This window comes from Maniola hyperantus, chromosome 1 (assembly GCF_902806685.2).
Source record: "Maniola hyperantus chromosome 1, iAphHyp1.2, whole genome shotgun sequence".
Lineage (NCBI taxonomy): Eukaryota > Metazoa > Arthropoda > Insecta > Lepidoptera > Nymphalidae > Maniola > Maniola hyperantus.
In genome coordinates this window covers 15,292,396-15,316,389 of record NC_048536.1, presented here as the reverse complement: position 1 = coordinate 15,316,389, position 23,994 = coordinate 15,292,396, and the positions used below count along the sequence as shown (strand labels likewise).

At 39.7% G+C, this 23,994-nt stretch overlaps 1 protein-coding gene across 1 annotated transcript in view; it reads right to left on the bottom strand.

Moving 5' to 3' along the window:
* Positions 1–15,682: 15,682 nt before the first annotated feature.
* LOC117997096 (uncharacterized) overlaps positions 15,683–23,994 on the bottom strand; it is a 106,164-nt gene continuing 97,852 nt past the window's right edge. Inside the window, exon 2 of the mRNA XM_069500255.1 lies at positions 15,683–17,884. Coding sequence (XP_069356356.1) covers positions 16,465–17,349 — 885 coding nt within the window. The 5' untranslated portion in view covers positions 17,350–17,884 and the 3' untranslated portion in view covers positions 15,683–16,464. The remainder of the gene's footprint in view (positions 17,885–23,994) is intronic.

Below are 23,994 nucleotides of genomic sequence, written 5' to 3'. Positions count from 1 at the left end.
GCGCACAAACCAAAACCACCAGTTAACCTCCGTTTTGTTGGAGTTTCTTTACTACATTATTATGAATACCTTACATTAATTACATGAATAATATGCATCTACATATCATATTCAATTAAAGTAAAGTACCCAGCCGCGTTGAGTTCTTCTTTGTTCAGGCTAATCTCAGATACTACTGTACGGATTTCCACACGGTTTTTACCAATAGAAAGAGGGATTATTTTTAAACTTTAATTTATGAAAATTTAGCCAAATAACTTGCCGGTACCGGGTACGATCATCGTTGTAAATTAAGTTAGAAAAAAACGTTCCATCTGCGAGCTTCCGTAGCGTGCGCTGTATAGATAGTTAAAGTTATACGAAAACAATGTGGAATAAGTTCCTCTTCTCCTCTAAGCTTATGTCCTTCCCCGGGATGCAAGCTATCTCTGTACCAAATTTCATCAAAATCGGTTGAAGAGATGAGCCGTAAAAAGCCAGCAGACAGACAGACAGACATACTTTCGCATTCATAACATTAGTATGGATTTATGCCTTTACGGTATTAAGGGTTAACATATTCGTGTTCGTTTGTGTTTGTGTTACGAATTTACGCCATTGCGTCACGTCAAACGCATTACTGACATTTCGCTTTTTGTGTTTGTTCATGTCTTTACGGTCAGATTCCGCCAATTTTTTACATAACTGATGCCCTCGACTTCGTCCGCTTGGAATTAGGCTTTTTAAAAATCCCGTGGCAACGCTTTGATTTTCCGGGATAAAAAGTTAGCCTTATGTCACTCTCCATATCTATACCCATGCAAAAAATCACGTCAATCTGTTGCACCGTTGCAACGTGATTGAAGGACAAACCAACAAACAAACACACTTTCGCATTGATTCAGGAGTAGGCCAAAATTCCTATACCAAGAATGTATAAAACATGAGATTACGATTCGTTATACCAACTCGTTATAAGGTAAGGAAGACGGCTCAAATTTTTCTGATGTTAATCTTACCGGAAATTAGCCTTTTCAATATTTCCGACGTGCTCGGAAATAATTCTTGTTCATATCCTGGAACATTTTTCGTAATACGGCGTTCAATTTAGCAGCCCCTATAAAAAAAGACGACATCCCTGGCGCAGTGAAAGCGCTGTGGTCTTATTAGTGGGAGGTCCCGGGTTTGATTCCCGGCTGGTGTTTGGAATTTTATAATTTCTAAATTTGTGATCTGGTCTGGTGGGCTTTGGCCGTGGCTAGTTACCACTCTACCGGCAAAGCCGTGCAGCCAAGCGATTTAGCGTTCCGGTACGATGCCGTGTAGAAACCAATGGTGTATGGGTTTAATAAAAACTCCCATATTCCTTTCAGGTTAGCCAGCTTCCATCTTAGGCTGCATCATCACTTACCACCAGGTGAGATTGCAGTCAAGGGCTAAATTGTATTTAAAAAAAGCAGTCGGCAAAGATAATTTCGAAACAAGACATGTACGCTACAGGTTGAGATGGCAATAGGGGAGGGAACGCCCCGCACACCCACACAGCCCCCGTGCTATTAAACAAAAGCTTTTAAAAATCTACGTTCTAGAAAAAAAACTATTTCTTTGAGATAACATTTGAAGCATATAGTACGAGACAGGTCGATTTGGCAATCAGGGTATGAGCTATTCCGCACCGGGTTAGTACAGGGGCTGTACGGGTGTGCGGGGCGTCTCTACCCCGATTGTCATCTCGACCTGTCGCGTAGTATCATCATCATCATCATGATCAACCCATCGCCGGCTCACTACAGAGCACGGGTCTCCTCTCAGAGTGAGAAGGGTTTTGGCCATAGTCTACCACGCTGGCCAAGTGCGGATTGGCAGACTTCACACACCTTGGAGAACTCTCAGGCATGCAGGTTTCCTCACGATGTTTTCCTTCACCGTTAAAGCAAGTGATATTTTAATTACTTAAAAACGCACATAACTCCGAAAAGTTAAGAGGTGCGTGCCCGGGAACCCCCGACCTCCGATTGGAAGGCGGACGTCTTAACCACTAGGCTACCACAGCTATAGTAGTCGCGCAGTATATACCTGTTATTTATTTCTGAGAGAAACTCTTATATTTTCATTGAAAAGGATTTTTAATTAAAATTCTAAAAGGATACCTAGACGTTGTCTTTATGAACTCATTCTTAACAGTAAACAATTTTTTTTTACTAATAATATAGTGTTCCTTATAAAAATAGCGCGGCTATTTCAACATTGCGTAAAAGAAAAACTATTAAGTATATCTATAGTATAGGTATATAAAACACTAAAATATTTCTACCTGTGTCCGTTACATACTTTAAAACCATGCAACCGATGTGCCCCTAACCACAGTTCCATTAGAAAGGCAATAATGCGAATATAGTTTTAGACCAACAAAAATGCATTAGGTCAATTTTTTTTAGGCTTCTATCATATCATTGCCTCGATAGCGTCACTCAGTTCTCACGTCGTTATCATACTAGCGAGAGGCCCTGATGTTGTTTACGAGGTCCTTGTCCCGCTCGATTGGGTTTGTTCATACCTCGGCCATGCCCAGCCACAAACAAATCGTGTGTGGACTGACCAGTGATCCGGTAGTAGAGTAATGAGTAATTAAATCAGTTCGCTTGTGTGGAGTGACGGGGGTGTGCTTTGAATACTCCACTCAACGATAGCAGAAGTACCTACCTACCTGAACCACTGTAGTCTGTACCTAGGGTTAATAATTAGGTAGTTGTGAAGTAGGAAGACCAGAATCAAACATGTAATAAATTTTAATTAAATTCAAGTGTAGGTGCTCAAAAATATGCGAGTGTGTGATATAGAGCGAAATTTCATTTAAAAAGCAAATTTTTTTAGAAAACGTCCAGTCCGAATAAAATTTTCAAATTGCAAAAACTGCTGAGATAAAAATTCGATCAAAACTTTGCGCCCCGACAAATTGAATTCATTTTCCACTAATAGAAAATGTTCGCTTAACATTGAAAAGAGAATGTCAAACAAACAAATAAATTCTGTATTTTATACAACAATCAATGAAATTGTTTGCTTTCGCGACACCGAAATTTTCCAATATCATTTAATTGTCGCCTTGATAAAAGCATGAATGCTTGGTTGAATCAATTCTTGGCAACATTTAATTTATAAACCAACTAGATGATGCCCGCTACATCGTCCGCGTGGAATCGGGTTTTTTAAAAATCAAGAGGGAAAATCTTGAATTGAACTCTTTGAATTTCCGGGACAAAATGTTGCCTAAGTATGTCCCGGCAGAGATAATTTATTACAAGTATAAATTATCTCTGGTCCCCGTAATGTAAGTTATCTCTGTATCAAACGTCAAAATTAGTTAAACGGATAAGGAGAGAAATCTAGCAGATAGAAAGGCAGACAAACAGACATGCAAACTTTCGCATTTATAATATTAAGTAGGTATGGTATGTGCACTCTACATTATAATTTGCACTAGAGGGTAAAAATTATTAATGTTCCAAATAGGCTATTTTTAGACGCCTGCCCTAAAAACGATGTAATGTTTTCAGGGTTTATGTATCTGACTTTCTTTATTCCATAATATTACATAACTTCTAAATGCCTGAACAGAATAAATGCTGTTAAAATTAATCCCACGTCATCCCAAGCGACACTGGCTATAATTTTGTTGTAAAAATTTCAGTAGAGCGGCTGCATCTGAATTGTATGCATTCTCAAATGTGGAAAAAAATATTTAATAATACCTAATTGAAGAAAACTTTTCCGCATTTGAAAATGGTGCCATACAGCCGCTATACCGTTATTTTTTTTCAAAAAACAAATTTTGTTCATTTATAAACATACATGAGACAACAGTGCAAACCGCAGCCTGGTTTTTTTAAACTTTTAAAAAATTACCTAGAGAATACCTCTACTTGTAGAGAACTTTAGACATTTTTAATGTGCAATAGAGAGTTTAAAAAGCAACTAAAACCAACTTGTTTCCAAAAAGTTACTCAAATGGAAATTGCACACATTTCAGGTACAATAGTAAATGCGGATGTTGTTTCATTCTCGTCAGAGTCAAGTAGGTTTCACTAGCCTGCATTACAGTGCAGATTGTAAGAAAGGGCCCGCTCGCTGAAATATGAGTGTATCATTAGTGAGGAAGGCAAGACTTCGCTAATTGGGTGAGCCTTTTACAACAGACTGTGCTGCAGGGCCTTTGTAAATAAAGCTACAAGTTTTATATGTCCCAATTTCATATACCTTCCGACTTTTGTATGTGGAACGAAAAATAAAGTGATTATAGAAAGTGGGGAGCCTTGGAACTGCTAAATGATAAACTAGCTTTTGCCCACGACTTCGTCCGCGATACATAATATAATATTACCTAGTAACCTATAGCACACGGCGATAATGCAGCTATCACTATCAGTGAAAGAATCGGAATCGAATAAATAGTTTTGGAGATTACCTCCTACATCCAAACTTACAAACTACCTCGTTATAATATTAATATAGGCCTGAAAGACGTATTTAATAATAAAAATATTTATAAAAGTTTTCAAAAATCTTATTATAACGCATTTATTTGTCGCTATATAAAGAAGTATATGTCACACTCCAGCCCCCCGATTGTGTAAGAATAACCATTTCATGGCTATCGCAATCGTCAAGAAATTCTGCCCTTTGATTGGTTGATTCGCTGTTGACATTTTTTCACAGCCAATCAAAGGGCAGAATTTCTTGACGATTGCGATAGCCATGAAATGGTTATTCTTACACAATTGGGGGGCAGGTTTGAAGCATGGTCGGGTTAATGCTCCATATCCCTCTGATTGCAAGATAAATAATACTGCACAGAATAGTCTGCATAACAGTGCAAAAAGTAAGAAAGGGCCCGCTCGCTGAAATATGAGTGTAGCATTAGTGAGGAAGGCAAGACTTCGCTAATTGGGCGAGCCTTTTACAACGGACTGTGCTGCAGGGCGGAAGTACCTTTGTAAAGCTACAAGTACTGTACGCTACAATTTCTTGTACTTTTCTACTTTTGCATGTGGAACGAGAAATTAACAGAAAAACTTGCTACACAAAAACTAGCAACACATTCAGCGATAAATGTTTATATAATTATAGAGATTATAAGTACTTATTTGCTATAAATTTAGTAGTAGGTAGATAGAATTTCAAAATGTAACCGATGCAGTAACAATCAAGTTACCAAATCTTAAGTAATTTTCTATTGGAATGAAACATGTTTGCTTAAACTCCTAAATTAATTTTGCATAAAAGCTATAACGAGGGTGAAGGCGAAGGTCTGAGGTTTTACTTTAAATTCCGTTATCGACTGGGTGCGAATTAATTAGTTTGTTTTGTAGCTTAATTAAATTCTACATTTCGAAAATATTAATATAGGAATTTAAATTCAATTCTACGTTTGCGGGAGCCGAGAAATGATAACAATTTTCGTCTTGGGAAACGTTTATTTTTAAATTACAAATTCTTCAGGCTCAATTTGAGAGATTGCTTGAAAACAACTCAGTTCTTTTTTCAAACGGATATAACGGTATGTACGTCACTTCCGCCGAAAATGGCCACCTAGAGACCCTGATCATACTAATCTATAATAAAATTATAAATTCAAAAGTGTGTCTGTCTGCTAGCTTTTCACGGCCTATCCGTATAACCGATTTTGACGAAAGGTAGGACAAAACTAGCTTGCATCCCTGGGAAGGATATAGGCTACTTTGGTCTCGAAAAATTAAAGAGCTACCACAGGGTTTTTAAAATACCTAAACCCACATGTAATGTGCAATAATAATGTACATCGGCTTTTAGAATGATATTTCAGCTCTGTAGAGCGTTGTCTCTGTCACTCATACCTATATGACGTTTTGTCGGTCTCAACCAATGAGACAGTGCTCTACTTTGCTATCTCCTTCTAAAGGTTGATGTACATTACTTTCAGCCGCGTACCTACTGTATTATTGTTGAAGTTTCTTTTCTCAATCTTCTAGATTTCCATCTGAAAATCTCAAAGGGGCTCTAAGAGATTTCTTGTTACTCAGAGCGGTGAGGAAAGTCTAAGTAATCGCCTTCTTATTGACAGCATCGCCATTTCCCCGATCGCCGCCCACAGCTTAGTGGAGCGTCAAACATCAGATCATTAATTTTATCTGGTCACGTCGCAGGCTTTTTGCGACCGTCGTGAGCGCCTCAACTATGCTTTAATGCTATTACATAGTGGACGGGAACGCCCACTGACTTTTATAATATTTAGGTGTATCGGGGAATGAACGCCCCACCCGCGCTAACCGGTGTAGGCGAGCGCGGGTGACGTGCGGTGTGCGCAGCGTTCCCCCGTCTCATACCCCAATTGCCATCTCAACCTGTCGCGGACTACAGTTTTTATAAATTTGAAAATCTCTTCACTCTGTCATCCATTGCTTTAAGTCAGCTCTGATTGCAGCCAAGCGCAAAAAACCTCTAGCTGGATTTCTTACAGTGAAATCTTTATCTTTTAAAAATTAAAACTTATCCTGTGTAAGCAAAGGCACTTTCTTTTAAAGTACTTATAAAATAAATCCAAGGCAGCTAGATCTCCTTAGCATTATCACAGAATATATAATAGTACTAACGTAGCATAATCTCTTTCGAAGTCGTAGATTGAGTAAAACAGCTAGATTAAAGTACTGTGTAACCGCGTATGAGATAGCGATAGCACGACGTAACGATTAATAACACGACAATTACCGTTATTTAGTAGTCAATATTTGTATTAACTATAAATCGATCAACAGTATTTGTATTAACGTTTTTTATGTGAAAACAAGTAAATAACCAATGAGAAAGACAATAACCCCACGAATTCTCAAAGTTTGGTTTGCAACTAAAGTTGTATTTCTTCCTTGTAAAAATCGGTTACACGATAAGGGACAAAAATAGGTTAGCTGCGTCTCTGTTTGTCACATTAGTAACTTAATCTGTGCTCCCTTTTTAGTGTGAATGAGAAAGCAAACGTTCCTTTATCTAGCTTTATTACTCTATCTACGTTCGAAGTGAATAATTTAATGCAACTTCAAGGCACAAATATAGCATGGGACAGGTCAAGACTACAATCGGGGTATGAGGTGGGGGGACCCGCACACTTGCACGTCACCCGGGCTATCCCGCACCGGGTTAGTGCAGAGGCTGTGCGGGTTTGCGGGGTGTCCCCACCCCGATTACCATCGACCTATCGCGTACAGTGAACAATATCTCAAACTTTCTTCTTTTGCGTCGTATTCCTCATTGCTGAGCCCTCCCCCCCCCCCCCTTTCTATTAATCATAACAATGGTAGGGGTTTTACGGTATAATTTTCCAGATCGGTGCTGGTGCTGCCAATGACGGCTCGTGTATCAACTCTCGCAGCACTGCAGTCCCGTCGTGACCACGACTCATGCAACTGAATCAAAATATCAGTAGTTAAAAATCGCTTAATTAATTGTGGTAAGTATGTACCTGTTTTATACAGTGCAACCACGAAATAAGCTTAAAACCACTAGCTTAAGAAAATTACAATACTTTTCTTTGCCACCGCGAGTCACTGGAAAGTAATATAGGCACTCAAACTGGAATTTCTTTCACTATAGAGCTGACGACCTCATTCTGAATGACAATGAGGCGAATAACTGAATTTTATCAGCCGTGGCGAGACTGCAGACGTCTTATTTAAAGCTATTTCACTTTAACGCTATTTCGTAAAATGATTTTGATTAATGTTCTAGTAAAGGGCTCTTTTTCTTGATTCGCGACAAATGGTTTTTGTCGAATAAAGGCATCGGCACACTATATCGACTCCAACGTCGTACCTACGTCTCAACTTCAACTTAATATGGTTCAGCATCAACCAGCGGTCAGTTGGGCGTCCATCATAAATATTTATATCATGCTCCAATAAACGGTCAGTTTAAAGCATTTGTTCAACCACCGATGATTAGCAAGAAACAAGTGGAGTTAAAAATGAGCAAGAAACGAGTTGGTGAGCAATGAAAAACGTTTGTGTAGTTGGAATAGTTTAGTCACTGAGCTATTAGGGAGTGTGCAAGTTTGATGGGCGATTACTCGCACTGGTCGCGCGGCTTGAGACTTGAGTGTTTTAAGCGCCAAGAGAGCATCACTGAGCGAGTTTTTTTCTTTGATAGTTTATCGCAGCAATTTTGTCGCTGTAAGTAGTGGTGAGAGAGTTCTCATAAATTTATCTCTTTTACTAACATGGAATTATACTTACATCGATTGTACGTTTCGTAGATAGCCCAGTCGCTTCGTATTCGGCGGTGGGACAAGTGTCTAAGAATGTGCTTAAAATTACAGAAACGAAGTGTCATGATCATGACGAAGTGTCTTGAAACGAAGTGTCTTCGTCTAAACAAATGTTCTGCTGACAAATGGTGTAATTTGTTACAGCAAGTCTGCAAAGCCAGGCTATATTCTACGCGAGATGACCGTCTCATCTAGGTACTACTCTCGGGAGAGAGTAAATCATTCGGACTTTAGAAACGACATGGATTTATATGACATGAATTTGTATGAAAATCTTTTGAGACAGCACTCGGCATTAGGCATAAAGTTTTTATATTTCTACACTATTTTTTAGGGTTCCGTACCTCAAAAGGAAAAACGGAACCCTTATAGGATCACTTTGTTGTCTGTCTGTCTGTCGGTCTGTCAAGAAACCTCAGGGTATTTCCCGTTGACTTAGAATCATGAAATTTGGCAGGTAGATAGGTCAGCAAACATGAATCTGAAAACCGTGAATAATTTAGGTCGAGATGGCAATCGGGGTATGAGACGGCTCCCTGTTTACTTTCAAAAATAAAATTGAAACACATACACATAGATTATTTTTCATTTTCACTCCGAATCACTAATTTGAGTCACTTAACTTCGCTCAGACAGATTTATGTAGGTACAGCTGTAGCTCATAATAGATAACATGCCGCTCTCGAGATTAAACGCCACTCAACTGTCTCGTTGCTTCAGATTTATAAAATACTCGAGTAATAGAAACTTTGCCCCTTATGACCCATTAGAGCTTGCTATATTAAATTACACTTCAAAGGAGTTTAACTTCACTACTTATGTTTTATGACATTATTCTACTAGCTGGATGCAGTAAGTTCTTTCCAATCATTGACTTGTATGAATGTCAACCTCTACATTATTTTAAATCTCTTTGATATCGTTTAAAGCTAACTTTTAACACATAAACAATAGATTTTCACTTCAAAATATACCTATGTCCTCGTTAATTTTACGACTTGGCGCTATCAACTTTGTACACAGTACATTTGTATTTAGTTCAAAAGATAAGAATCACATTGCTCTCGAGATTAAACGCCACTCAACTGTCTCGTTGCTTCAGATTTATAAAATACTCGAGTAGGTAATAGAAACTTTGCCCCTTATGACCCATTAGAGCTTGCTATATTAAATTACACTTCAAAGGAGATTAACTTCACTACTTATGTTATAGACTTTTTAGTCATTATTCTACTAGCTGGTTCCAGTAAGTTCTTTCCAATCATAGACTTGTATGAATGTCAACCTCTTCATTATTTTAAATCTCTTTGATATCGTTTAAAGCTAACTTTTAACACAAAAACAATAGATTTTCACTTCAAAATATACCTAGGTCCTCGTTAATTTTACGACTTGGCGCTATCAACTTTGTACACAGCACATTTGTATTTAGTTCATAAGATAAGGATAATATTGCTCTCGAGATTAAACGCCACTCAACTGTCTCGTTGCTTCGAATTTCTAAAATACTCGAGTAATAGAAACTTTGCCCTTATGACCCATAAGACCTTACGATATTAAATTAATACAAAAGTATTAATAAAAAACCTGCTTGCGGCTCGTTTTTAAACACACATTCACGTTTTAATACTACCCATTATGCAACCGTTTCATAAAGTACTATTATACCTACATTGCTTCCGAAATTAATCGCCACTCAACTGTCTCGTTACTTCAGATTTATAAAATACTTGAGTAATAGAAACCCCTTATGACCCACTAGCTTATGCTCGCGACTTCGTCCGCGTGGACTACACAAATTTCAAACCCCTATTTCACCCCTTTAGGGGTTGAATTTTCAAAAATCCTTTCTTAGCGAACGCCTACGTCATAATAGCTATCTGCATGCCAAATTTCAGCCCGATCCGTCCAGTAGTTTGAGCTTTCCGTTGATAGATCAGTCAGTCAGTCAGTCAATCAGCCAGTCGGTCAGTCAGTCAGTCAGTCAGTCACCTTTTCCTTTTATATATTTAGATTAGAGATCGTAAAATCAAATTACACTTTAAAGGAAATGATGTTAAATCTAGCTGCTTTCGTTGCATTTATCGGACCATGTTTCTGGTGGAGTATGTAATATGTTCCATCTATGTTGCATGAGTAACAATCATATTTGCCGGCGGCAATCGTGCAGCAATATCCGTCGCTAGATCGAGGCGTAGGTAATTCGCTGAAAATCCTGTTTGGAAAATTTGGATTCTACATTTATCCGATAGTGTCGAGATTCGAGAGTTCATTTTAGTTTTTATCTTGTAAGTGACATCAGTGTAGCTAAACAGATGATTTAAGCTTATTTCGACCTTCTCGGTGATCTCATCGATTGGTGCCACATCGACCTGAACCCTTGACAGCTCGAACTTCATCTCTCGCAGCACCGCAGTCCCGTCGTGACCACGACCCGTGCAATTGGGTTAAAATATCGACAAATAAAAACAAAAATTAATCGTGGTATATACCCGTTATATACATTAAAATATGTAGCTAAACAGATGTTTACAAGGCCAAGCTCAATCATTGGGACAACGCGTTCTTGGTGTTTTTTTAGGATTCTGTACCCAAAGGGTAAAACGGTACCCTATATTACTAAGACTCCTCTGTCCGTCCGTCTATTTGTCCGTCTGAGCACCGATCTCCTCTCAGACTGAGAAGGGTTTTGGCTTTAGTCTACCACGCTGGCCATGTGCGGATTGGTAGACTTCACACACCTTTGAGAACATTATGGAGAACTCTCTGGCATGCAGGTTTCCTCACGATGTTTTCCTTCACCGGTAAAGCAAGTGATATTTAATTAATTAAAACGCACATAACTCCGAAAAGTTAGAGGTGCGTGCCCGGGATCGAACCCCCGACCTCCGATTAGAAGGCGGACGTTCTAACCACTAGGCTATCAGAGCTTCTCTTGCGATAAATGCGAAAGTGTGTTTGATTGTTGGTTTGTTGGTTCGTTGGTTTATTGGTGTGTCGGTTTGTTCTTCAATTAAGTCCAACGGTACAATAAATCGACGTGATTTTTTGCATGGGTAAAGACAAAGACCTGGAGATTGACATAGGCTACTTTTTATCCCGGAAAATCAAAGATTTCCCACGGGATTTTTAAAAACCTAATTCCACGCGGACGAAGTCGCGGGCATCAGTTAGTAAGACAATAAACATTACATAACGTATAATGGCGTCCTTTTAGTCCCGTTTAGTCCCAAAAACGGCTGGACGTGATCGGACAGAATTAATAAAGCACGTACAAAGCGATGTGCGGTTTCAAGGAAAAACGCGGGAAAAACAATATAGGTACCTATATGTAATATCAATACGATTTTAGGTAATTAGGTGAACCCGGGGCATAACGGGCACCCGGACACTCGGATCGGCCCTACGCAGTACGCACCCTTTTTTTTTAATGCTGGGAAATGCATTTACGCATCCCCCCCTCCTGGAATCCAGCCAACCAACTGGAGGGAAGGTATGTGGGACTCACCGGCCGAGAAGCGACCGGAATACCCACTAAAACCTAGCGGCACTCCTGCGTGTCGCCTGGCGACTGGGTCACGGGAACGCCGAAGCAAACCACCGCGACCCAGCCAGCGACGTCCGCCGAGGCGGACCTTCCACCGGGGACCCACTCACGAGTTCCCCCGTCGCACGTCGCACGTCACCTCCCCCGGAGACCCAACGGACAGCTACTGTTGTCTGCGGAAACCTGTGTTGGTTTGAGCCAGGCGTCAAATAATATACTTAATTGCGTATTTTGATATAATTAAAAAAAAAATTGTTTGATCCATAATCAATAGCGATATATGAGACTTTAGAACTTTTCTCAATGTATTGATTAGCTTAGTTGGTATTTATTACATTACGATAATAAACATTGCAATAAAATGATTACTTAATTTTTGTCTGTTTATTGGCTTAAATAATGACATTGGGGCATTACGGGCGGGGTAATATGCCCATACTACCCTGGTTTGTGTAACTAGAGAACTAACGAATTTAAATATTTTTTGTAGCATCGAAAAATATTTAAATTCGTTAGTTCTCTAGTTACGTGTACGTGTTGCCTGGCAACAATTGCTTAAAAAATTGCCCATGTAAGCGCACCACAGTGGATTGATTAGTCAAATTAAAAATCATCATCATCATCAACCGATAGACGTCCACTGCTGGACATAGGTCCCTTGTAGGGACTTCCACACGCCACGGTCTTGCGCCGCCTGAATCCAGCGGCTCCCTGCGACTCGTCTGATGTCGTCCGTCCACCTATTGGGGGTCTTCCAACACTGCGTCTTCCGGTGCGAGGTCGCCATTCCAGCACCTTCGGACCCCAACGTCTATCGGTTTTACGAACTATGTGCCGTCCCCATTGCCACTTCAGCTCGACGGGTAGCTCGACGGGTAGCTCAACGGGTTGCGAAGCTGAAGTGGCAAATTAATAAAAATATCATATTAAAAATGAGATGTAAAGTTTTAACAGTCGTGTAATTTTGCAGGAAAAGTTTCTCAGCCTGAAGTTGAAGTAGCGGCGTTATCGGAAAATAACAAATTGTGATAAATTGCCACCGGAATAATTGTGACAACCATTTTCGTTTTTGCTCGTTATAGTTTTTGAGGGTTTACGGACGGTCTTTAAGCGGAAGTTGGATGAAATAAAAATGCACCAATGTAAGTGTAACGCTGTGGGGACATGCCGCCACACACTGATTTAATTTTATAAACGATACCTCGCGACGGCCGCCCGACCATGCACCGCGTAACTAGTTTTGTCGTAGGTACTAATGACTATCGCAAAATGTAAAATTCAATCGTACGGTCAGCTTTGCTTTCGGTCGGCCGGCAAGTACATTTTGTATGGAAATAATATATGTGTATTTATTTAGATTTAAGGTTTAGATTAATATAAATATTTATAAGTATTAGCTATAAGTTTAATGATAAGTTTTAGTTATAAGTTATAATGATAAATTTTAGTAATAGGTTTTAATTATAATAATAAGTTACTTTAAGTTAATTTGGATGTTATTATAATATGTAGTTAGTTAGTAGTAGTTAGTAGAATATGTCGCCTACACCACCACCCCCCAGAGACCGTCAAGGGCGATAAAAATTTGTAAACTTGACTTGGCGGCCAGAACGAGTTTGATAGCCTTTATGGTTGCATTTCTCCTGTGGCTGATCATCTTCGTTTGGAGTGGAGTCGCTTTTATCGGTCAGTAAGTAAGCTGGTTTAAGACGGTCTATGGAGACCGTTACCTGCTTGCCGTTGACCAACAAAGTGTAAACTTTTTCATTCCGAGATAATATTTTGTACGGCCCTGTGTAGGCAGGTTGTAACGAACCACGTGATGCGTCATCTCGAATGAAGGCATGATCCGTGGTCGCCAGGTCTTTAAAAACAAATATTTTGTTTCTGCCATGGCGTGAAGCTGGCACGGGCCGTAAATTCTCGGCAAAAGAACGTAGGCGGGCCGTAAAATCTGTAATGTCGGTTGTACCATCTACAGAGGAGTGAAAAAATTCTCCCGGCAGCCTCAAAGGTTCGCCATATAATAGCTCGGCCGAAGAAGCTTTCAGATCTTCCTTAAAAGCACTTCTTATTCCAAGAAGTACCCAAGGTAAAGACTCAGTCCACTTGTTGTTTGCATGACAGACAATAGATGCTTTGAGTTGTCTGTGAAAGCGTTCGACCAAGCCATTACAAGAAGGGTGGTATGCTGTTGTCCTTTTATGCTCGAATCCAGCTATCTTTGCCAGATAGCTGAACAGAGCTGACTCGAATTGGCGGCCGCGGTCTGTGACGACAGACTCTGGGCTGCCAAAGCGCGATATCCAACCCGATAGCAATGCCTTTGCCACTGTTTCAGCTGTAATATTCGTTATTGGTATGACTTCCGCCCATCTAGTGAAACGGTCTACTGCAGTCAGACAATAACGGTAACCTTCTGAAGGCGGTAAGGGCCCAACTATGTCTATGTGAATATTTTTGAAACGTGCGCGAGGCAAATTGTATGTGCCTAAAGGCGCGGACACGTGTCGGCTTATTTTTGCACGTTGGCAAGATAGACATGATTGTGCCCACAACCTGCAATCTCTCCTAATGCCCGGCCAGACGAAGCGCTCTGCAATTAATTTGGCAGTTGCATTGATGCCTGGGTGGCTAAGGGAGTGTAGGCTTTCAAAGACTTGTCTTCTTAGCTGCTTTGGTACAAATGGCCTGGGAGTCGATGTACTGACGTCGCAGTACACGAAAGTCTGACTTCCAGGTAATTTTGTCCTTTGTAAACGCAGAGAAGACTTCTCTTTAAGGTAGTGCGCTAATTCCGGATCTGAAGCTTGACATTCTGCTAGAGACTCAAGACTGACGGGAGCATGAAGTTCATCCACTCGAGATAAGGTGTCGGCTACGACGTTGTCCTTGCCAGAAATATGCCTTATGTCGGTGGTGAATTGTGCTATAAAATCTAGGTGTCTATACTGTCTAGGCGAACAGTTGGTTTTCCGTTCGTGAAAAGCAAAACTTATTGGCTTATGATCAGTATAGATCACAAAATGTCGAGCCTCTAGCATGTGTCTAAAATATTTAATTGCTTCATAGATCGCAAGCAATTCCCTATCGTATGGGGAATATTTCTGCTGTGAAGGAATTAGTTTTCTGGAGAAGAAACCTAAAGGTTCCCAATCCTCACCTTTTCTTTGTTGCAGAACTGCTCCGATAGCGACATCCGAGGCGTCTGTCACTAGTGCGAGCTCCGCTTGAAAGTTGGGATGTGCCAGCAATACTGCGTTGGCCAGACTATTTTTACAGTCCTGAAAGGCCTGAAGTGCATCGCCAGTTAGATTGATAGGTTGAGAACCCTTAGCCGCACCAACTAATAAATTGTGCAAAGGGGCCTGCGTTTGGGCTGCTTTAGGCAAAAACCGCCTATAAAAATTAAGCATGCCCAAAAACCTGCGTAGTTGACGGATGTCTTTAGGCTGTGGGAAATCCTTGATCACTTGTACTTTTGCATCAAGTGGCTTAGTTCCGTTCTCGGAGATATAATGTCCTAAAAATGTTACCTCCGATACGCCAAAGACACATTTCGATGTATTGATAAGCATACCGAAATCCTTCAACCTACCAAATATCTGGCGAAGATGTTCTTCGTGCTCGACTTCATTTTTACTAAAAATTAAGAAGTCGTCCAGATAGCAGTAGCAGAAATCGAGTCCCCGGGTCATCTCGTCTACGAATCGCTGGAACGTTTGCGCAGCGTTACGGAGACCGAATGTCATAAACGGGAACTCGTACAACCCGAAAGGCGTAGTTATCGCGGTCTTCGGGATGTCTTCGGGGCTGACAGGTATCTGATTATAGGCCTTCACCAGGTCTATTGTACTAAAAATTTTACAGCCAGCTATGCTGTGGGCAAAATCGTGGATGTGCCTGATCGGATACCTGTCAGGGATCGTCCTGGCATTCAGCCTCCGGTAATCACCACAAGGGCGCCATCCGTTGTTTTTATTGGGAGCCAAGTGTAGAGGGGATGACCAAGGGCTCTCCGACGGCCTAGCTGTTCCGATCTGCAACATTGTGTGGAACTCTTGCCGTGCGATTTTTAATTTGTCAGGCGCTAGGCGCCTTGGTTGGCAGGAGACAGGAGGTCCAGGGGTCGTGCGAATATGGTGTACAGTGCTGTGTGGTATGATGCGTAACGTACCTGCCGGACGAGTAATTTCCGGAAACTCTTCCAATATCTTATGATACGTTGACTGACCAGTTATTACCTTTACAGACGAAATGCAATTAGGTTGGGCGATTGACGCAGTTGTTCTTACATTAGTAGTGCTATCGATTAAACATTGATTTTGACAGTCAACCACTAACTTATAGAATACAAGAAAGTCAACACCGATAATTGGTCTTGTCACATCAGCGACCAAGAAACGCCACAAGAAATTACGACGGAGTCCGAGATCTAGGTTAAAGTTCACGTATCCGTAAGTCTCTATGGGCGTACCGTTGGCTGCACTTAATTGGTAATTCGCACGTTTAAAAGTACCTATAAGTAAGGACCGAGGGAAGACGCAGACGTCACTTCCTGTGTCTACCAAAAACTGAATCTTCGTTGTCCGGTCCGTGACAAATAGGCGACCCACAGCAGGGGGAGGGCAATCGTCGGTCGCCATTAGCGACTGCCCTTGCTGTTTTCCGTTGCTTTGTAGTCGCAAGGCTGGACGCACTTGAATGCCTTGCTGCCAAATTTTGTGTGGTAGTAGCAGACTGGGTATTTCCGATAGCTCGATTGTGAGCGACCTCGTGAGTGGCTGCGCTGCGATTGGTGACTACGTGACCTACTCGAGCTACGGGATCTATTGCCGAATTTCATAGTCAGTGCTTTGACTTGCTTTCTTAGCTCCGATATTTCCTTTCGTAGGTCATCGTTACTCGTTGGTTGCACCGTAGCTGCAGTAGCATGGACTTGAACGGCTGGGGCTGCTATGTCCATTATGCGGTCCGCTAGTTCAGCTTGCTCCTCCAGTGATGCAGACTTTTGCGCGGCCAAGACTGTCTGAATATTTATAGGTAGTCTACTTATCCAAATTGTATGTAGGTACTCGTCCGGGAACTCGGCGCCAGCAAGGTCTCTTAAATGGCGGAAGAACTGGGATGGTTTTCGGTCCCCGAGTTCTTCGTGGCGAAGTAGTTGTTTCATTTTTGTCGCCCGGGACGCCGACAACCTATTTACCAACTCCGTTTTAAGTTTTTCATATTTATTTGTTGGCGGTGGATTTATCACAACGTCCTTTATTTCCTTGGCGTATTGGTGCTCCAAGTGACCCATAACATAATAAAATCGTGTGGTGTCACTGGTGATGTTTGCGAGCGCAAACTGCCCCTCTAGTTGCGCGAACCAGATTTCGGGCTCATCGGGGTAAAAAGGAGGCACTTTGATTCCTACCTTGAAAACTTCTGTAAGTGGTCCGTCCGTTGAAACGCGCCTTTCGCTCGCACTTTGCTGCCCGCTGGTACCGGCCGGCGCGGCATCGACGCGTTCGCCAAAACCGAACATATTGTTTCCTTTTTGCGTATTCTTCTGATTGTCCTTCAAAGGGCAATCATCCAAGGGTCACCAGTATAGTTTTTGAGGGTTTACGGACGGTCTTTAAGCGGAAGTTGGATGAAATAAAAATGCACCAATGTAAGTGTAACGCTGTGGGGACATGCCGCCACACACTGATTTAATTTTATAAACGATACCTCGCGACGGCCGCCCGACCATGCACCGCGTAACTAGTTTTGTCGTAGGTACTAATGACTATCGCAAAATGTAAAATTCAATCGTACGGTCAGCTTTGCTTTCGGTCGGCCGGCAAGTACATTTTGTATGGAAATAATATATGTGTATTTATTTAGATTTAAGGTTTAGATTAATATAAATATTTATAAGTATTAGCTATAAGTTTAATGATAAGTTTTAGTTATAAGTTATAATGATAAATTTTAGTAATAGGTTTTAATTATAATAATAAGTTACTTTAAGTTAATTTGGATGTTATTATAATATGTAGTTAGTTAGTAGTAGTTAGTAGAATATGTCGCCTACACTCGTTAATTGTAAAACCGCGACTATCCGATTAAACGTTAATTTAACGTAGATAATAATTAAATTAAATAACTAGCTGATGCCCGCGACTTCGTACGCGTGGATTTAGGTTTTTAAAAATCCCGTGGGAACTCTTAAATTTTCCGGGATAAAGAGTAGCCCATGTCCTTCCCCGGGTTGCAAGCTACCTCTGTACCAAATTTCGTCAAAATCGGTTGAACAGTTGAGCCGTGAAAAGCTAGCAGACAGACAGACTGACATACTTTCGCATTTATAATATTAGTATGGATTAAATTATTGTGACAGTACAAAATGGATTTAATTTTTTTAAACTTTTTTAGGGTTCCGTACCTCAAAAGGAATCTTTCTGTCTGTCTGTCCGTCCGTCTGTCAGTTTGTCCGTCGTGTCTGTCAAGAAAACCTAAAGGCCCGTTGCCCTAGAATCATGAAATTTAGTAGGTAGGTAGGTCTCATAGCTCAAGTAAATAAATCCGAAAACCGTGAATTAGTGGTAACATCACATAAAAAAAAATTAAGATGAACAAATATTACCTAGTATTTTTAATTTTCAAAGTTAGATAACTATACCAAGTGGGATATCATATGAAAGGGTTTCACTTGTGTATTCCAAAACAATTTTTTATTTATTTTTATGCATAACAGTTTTTGACTTATTGTGCAAAATGTAAAAAAAATACGACTGAAATACGGAACCTTCGATGCGCGAGTCTGACTCGCACTTGGCCGGTTTTTAGCGTAGTAGCACACACCGGGTAGGTAGGTATGCCATCCACCAAGTAAACCCATGATGTCGCTCCAATGGCGGAGTGAAACGCACGTTGAGTGTGATCTACAGGAGTTGTGTAGTGTTGTGTGTTAGTGGTATGTATTGCTTGCTTTTCTTGCGTCTTTAGTAGTGGGAGAATGGGGGGAGCGTATCGCATGCTGCACGCACGGGGGCACGGCCCGCACACCCGAACGTAACCCCCGGGTTAGCGCGGAGACTGTGTGGGTGTGCAGGGCGTTCCCTCCCCGACTGCCATCGCGACCTGTTGTGTACTTATTTATATACGTGCCACTGATTCTACTTGGGCTACTAGTTGGTAGCACACTCCGTTGCCAAGCACCAGTTGCCATAGGATTAACAAAGACGAAAGATACTCCTCAGTAACTTTTACAAGAACAAAGCTTCCTAAAGTGTCATTAATAGAATACGGAAATGATAGGAGCGGTCGGTAGTATCGTGAACTTGTATAAGCTAATTATGCGTGAAGGTAAGTCTACCACAATGAAAATTCAAAACTTAATTTTGGGCTGACTATTAAGTAAATATAATTAATTTATATAATCTATAATAATATATAATATGTATATTACTTACTGTGTATTTAACTTAATTTTTTTGTTCTTTTTTCAGGTAAATCATCACATTCAGAATAATAATTAAAAAGTCGTGAGGATACGTTTTCCAACGATCTCCATCTTAGGGTATTCTGGTAAGATTTTATTTGCTGAAAAAGCTCGTTTTATTTGCGTATAGAGCCATCTGTTGAATGTTCAAGGAACTTGCAAGCAAAATGGGTTTGCTTCGCACGAGGACTGTATCGAAAGTTTCAAGTTTTCAGAAACAAGAGTTTGTAATTTTACTACTCAACTAAATATTTTATCTAAATTATTAACTATTATTTTGATGGAATGTGTGTATTTTAAATGCTGTGCAATGAAATTTTATAATATACTTATTTTATTCCATGAGTAACTTTGGGAAGTGGTTTGGGTTTTATGAATTCATAAAACCCAAACCACTTTACAAGGTACGTTGTAGTTCACCATATTTATGATAGATGGCGCACTTAAAAATTTCAGCCCAAACTTTATTTTAATCTTTTTGACAAAAGAATTTCATAATGATATTCTGGCAGAAAACTGGCAGATGTTTTCAATTATTCAAAATAATATGTTTTTTTTAATAATGCAAAATGATTTTATTCCAACTTTAAAGGTGAGGCTAAGACATACTTTGACTTAGCTCGAACTTTAGAGTAAATTTAAACTTGCCTTTCTAGTAGACTATACGTCCTTTACTAAAAAAATTATTCATTTTATTAAGTAATATTTTTTAAGATTTTTTAAAAATACCAACAAAACATTCACCATGAATAACAAAAAACTATTAATTATTCTGTTTCACGTTCTGAACTTCGTAGCTCTACAAGTCTCCTTTGCGCTTGCGTGAAAACTAATTTTCCAGGCCACACCCCCTAAGGACTTTCTATCTTTTTCTAATTCCGACCGTTCTCTCAAACTTATGAACTCCTGGTAACAAGTAGACATTTTCCGCTCTAATCGGGATTTCCAGATATCTTTTATCCCATAAGCTTGCATTAGATTTTCCTTTATCCACCAACGCCCACATTTCCCTCGCAGGGTTTTCCGGATAGGTTTCCATGGCTGGCAAGTTTACTTTCTTATCATTTATGCTACCCTAGTAGCTTTCCCCGTAGCGCCGAAGCCTTCTACGAGTTTGCTACAAGGTGCTACGTCACCTGCGTAGCCTTCATCTTTGTAACTTTTTGTTAGTTAAGTCATATTCTAAAGACTTAACTTTAACTTTAACCTGTTTTAATAACAGTTATTAATTTATTCACTTCATAACTTGCAGTATTTTATTTGCACTGTAGGCTAGACTTTCAGAATCAAAACAATCAAATAAAAATTCATTTAATTCACGGACAACTAGTGTATAATATGCTACGTCTATGACTCTACCACCGGTTCGGAGTGCAGATTCTATTGAGAAGAGTCGGCAAGAAACTCAGCAGTTGCTCTTTTCAAATCGTACAAAGTTACAATATGTAACAATAGAACTATACCTAAAGGATTTCATCAATCATAATATGACGTAATACGATTTTTCATAGCCCTCCTCGATTAATATAAATGTTCTTTATACTTTTTTAAATATTCAAAAGTGCTCCACTTATTTGCCTTTAGGTAATTGGTTTATAATACCTACCTACTTCCAAATAATAACATTCTTTTTGCGTGATCCGCTTAAAAGCACAGCTGTAAAATTTTACGGCAGCCATAAAAAAGATTGAAAAATCCGCGTAGCGTTCAAAAAAAAGCACCAATCTTTTTAGGTTATATAAAATTCTCTTTTCATTTTCCCGATAACTTTGCATTTATGTGTGTCACGCACTATCAATGGCTCCTTGATAATATTGCGCACCCTCGTTTTAGGTGACTATAGATAAAAATCCCATTTACAGTAGAAAGCTGCTAATTTGGAAAATCTTGACAAAAATCACAAGTAACTTGAACGTGTTGTGTTTTTTTTTAAGTTTTGACTGCGAAGACAACATTGAATCGTGGTTACTTGACTAGCAATAGTATCCGACTGTATCGCAACCTTTTTGCGACTCTATCACTACTAAATCGTTACAAAAAGTTGCCGCACTCTTCTAAACACCTTCTACCTGATAATTGAATTGCAACGATAACAATCCAATTGATTGGGTTGATCGTAGCAACCTAATCGATTGGGTTGATCGTTACATTTCCCGTAGATCATCGTAGAGTCCGTAGATCATCGTAGAGTCGTAGAGGGGGTAAAGTAATTTTAAGGTCAAATGTTACATATAGGTACGAATATAACCTGCGACCCTTTACTCCAATCTTGTTTAAATCTGATTTGGTTCTATTGACTGAGCGAATCAAAACTCGGCTTTCGACATGTCAACGAAAATGTTCCCGGAAAATTAAACAATAACCTTTCCAGTGAGATAAGGCAAAGATAAATACCTACATAGAATTCGGACATTGAGTTAGGCTATAGAGCAGCAGACCTCGGGTGTTAATTTTATTTATTTCTGTCACCAAATGACTATAAAGATGGTTCTATCTAAGGTTGAAATTGTTTTTCTTTGATTGACATACCTACCAATCCATGTCCTACAATATTACAAAGAGGTAAAGTTTGTAAGTTTGTTTGTAGGAAGTAATCTCTGGAACTACTGAATCGATTTTGAAAAATTCTTTCACCAGTAGAAAGCTACATTATTCCCGAGTAACATAGCATAGCCTAGCATATAATATTTTTTTAAATTAGAGATTTACGAAAATACTTGTTACTTCTTACGGAAATTGTAATAAGCTACCCGTGCTTAATAATAGTTTTTATTTATCGTGCAAAATATTGAAAAAAATACCCGAGGACAGAACCCTCGGTGCGCGAGTCTGACTCGCACTAGCACTTTAGCCTTTTCTACTAGGTACATACTTAACATGACAACTCTCTGAATCTGAGACTTCATCCCGGATTATAATCCCGCGGGATTCCGGCCAAGTTCCGATGTTTTCTTTTCTTGTAAGCCTAAAGTTAAAGAGCTAACACAAACTACCGCTTTTTCCGACTATTAAGTCGACGTCTAGATGATACCGCGACTTCTTTCGCGTGGATTTAAAAATCCCGCGGGAACTCTTTAATTTTCCGGGATAAAAAGCAGTCTATTTCCTTCCCCGGGATATAAACTAACTCTGTATCAAAATTGGTTGAACTGTTGGGCCGTGAAAAGCTAACAGGCAGACAGATAGACACACTTTCACATTTATAATATTAGTAAGTATGGAAGTATGAAAAGCTAGCAGACAGACAAACAAACTTTCGCACTTATACTATTTGTGATATTATTGTTTGTCCATAAGGAAATGTCTAGTACTTTTAATGTTTGAAATTTACGTTGATTTTGGTCGGGTTGAGTAATTTCGGTAGTCTGCGTTAGGAGTACAGTTAAAAGCTTCGCGTCGAGTTCCGCCTCTATTGTTTGTAAGGCTGTATTTGCTATCGCCTGTTTGCGCCCAGCTTTTTGATTTGTTTGTGTGTAAATATTTGGTAAGAAAATAGTAAAAACGGTATTTTCGTGATAGTGATTTCGTTCTTTTCGGTCAAGACTTAACTGAAATAAAACGTGCCCGAGAGGTCCTTGGTTCGACTCTTGGCAGGGGCAATTAGGGAAATTATAATTCCTAAATCGTCTTTGGTCTGATTTGGTGAAAAGATTCAGACTTTACATAGTTACAAATTCGAAAGCCTTTCGATTCTTATCTTTTTAAAGTTAATTCGATTCTATACCTATTATAGATTGCATCAAAACTAACCACCCAGTGCGATCGCAGTAGGCTTACCATTTGTTATCCAATAAAAAAAACTAAACTTTTATTCGTCCCCCCGCCTCATACTTCGATTGCCATCTAGACCTATCGCGTACTATACCTACTAATATTACAAAATATGCAGAAATGTGTGTGTCTGTCTGTTACATTTTCTCGACCATCTAACTAGTTTTGATGAATCTATGCGGACAAAGACGCGGGCATCATCTAGTGACTAGAATTTATGAGCATTTTTTTGACTAGAATCTAGTCAAAAATAAACCGGTCAAGTGCGAGTCAGGCTCGCGCAACGAGGGTTCCGTACTACAGTCGTATTTTTTCGTAATTTTGCACGATAATTCAAAAACTATGATGCATTAAAATTAATAATAATCTGTTTTAGAATGCACAGGTGAAGCCTTTTCATATGATATCCCATTTGATAGGTAGCTACCTAATTTCGAAAATTGAAAATACTATTTTTAGTCCATGACCACAATTTAATTTTTTTTGTGTGATGTAACCACAAATTCACAGTTTTCAGATTTTTTCCATAATATCTGCTAAAAGACGTACCTACCTGCCCATGATTCTAGGTCAACGGGAAGTACCCTGTAGGTTTCTTGACAGACCGACAGACAGACAGACAACAAAGTGATCCTATAAAGGGTTCCGTTTTTCCTTTTGAGGTACGGAACCCTAGTAAAAATAAAATGCTCATAAATTCGACATGCAATCTGTTTTACGCTCGTCTTATCTTTTCACACAAAAGGGCCATCAAATTTGCTTACGGCTTCAACACGGTCGATATCCAGTTAGCTGTTAGCCAGATAATCCCACTTGTTTCGTTTTACAGTTAGCTTGAATCGCTGCCAACGATGTTTTGGCTGGACACAAAGGCTGTATGAATTTTAATATTACGACCACTTTATATCTAGCGCGAAAATTCTTTTGTTT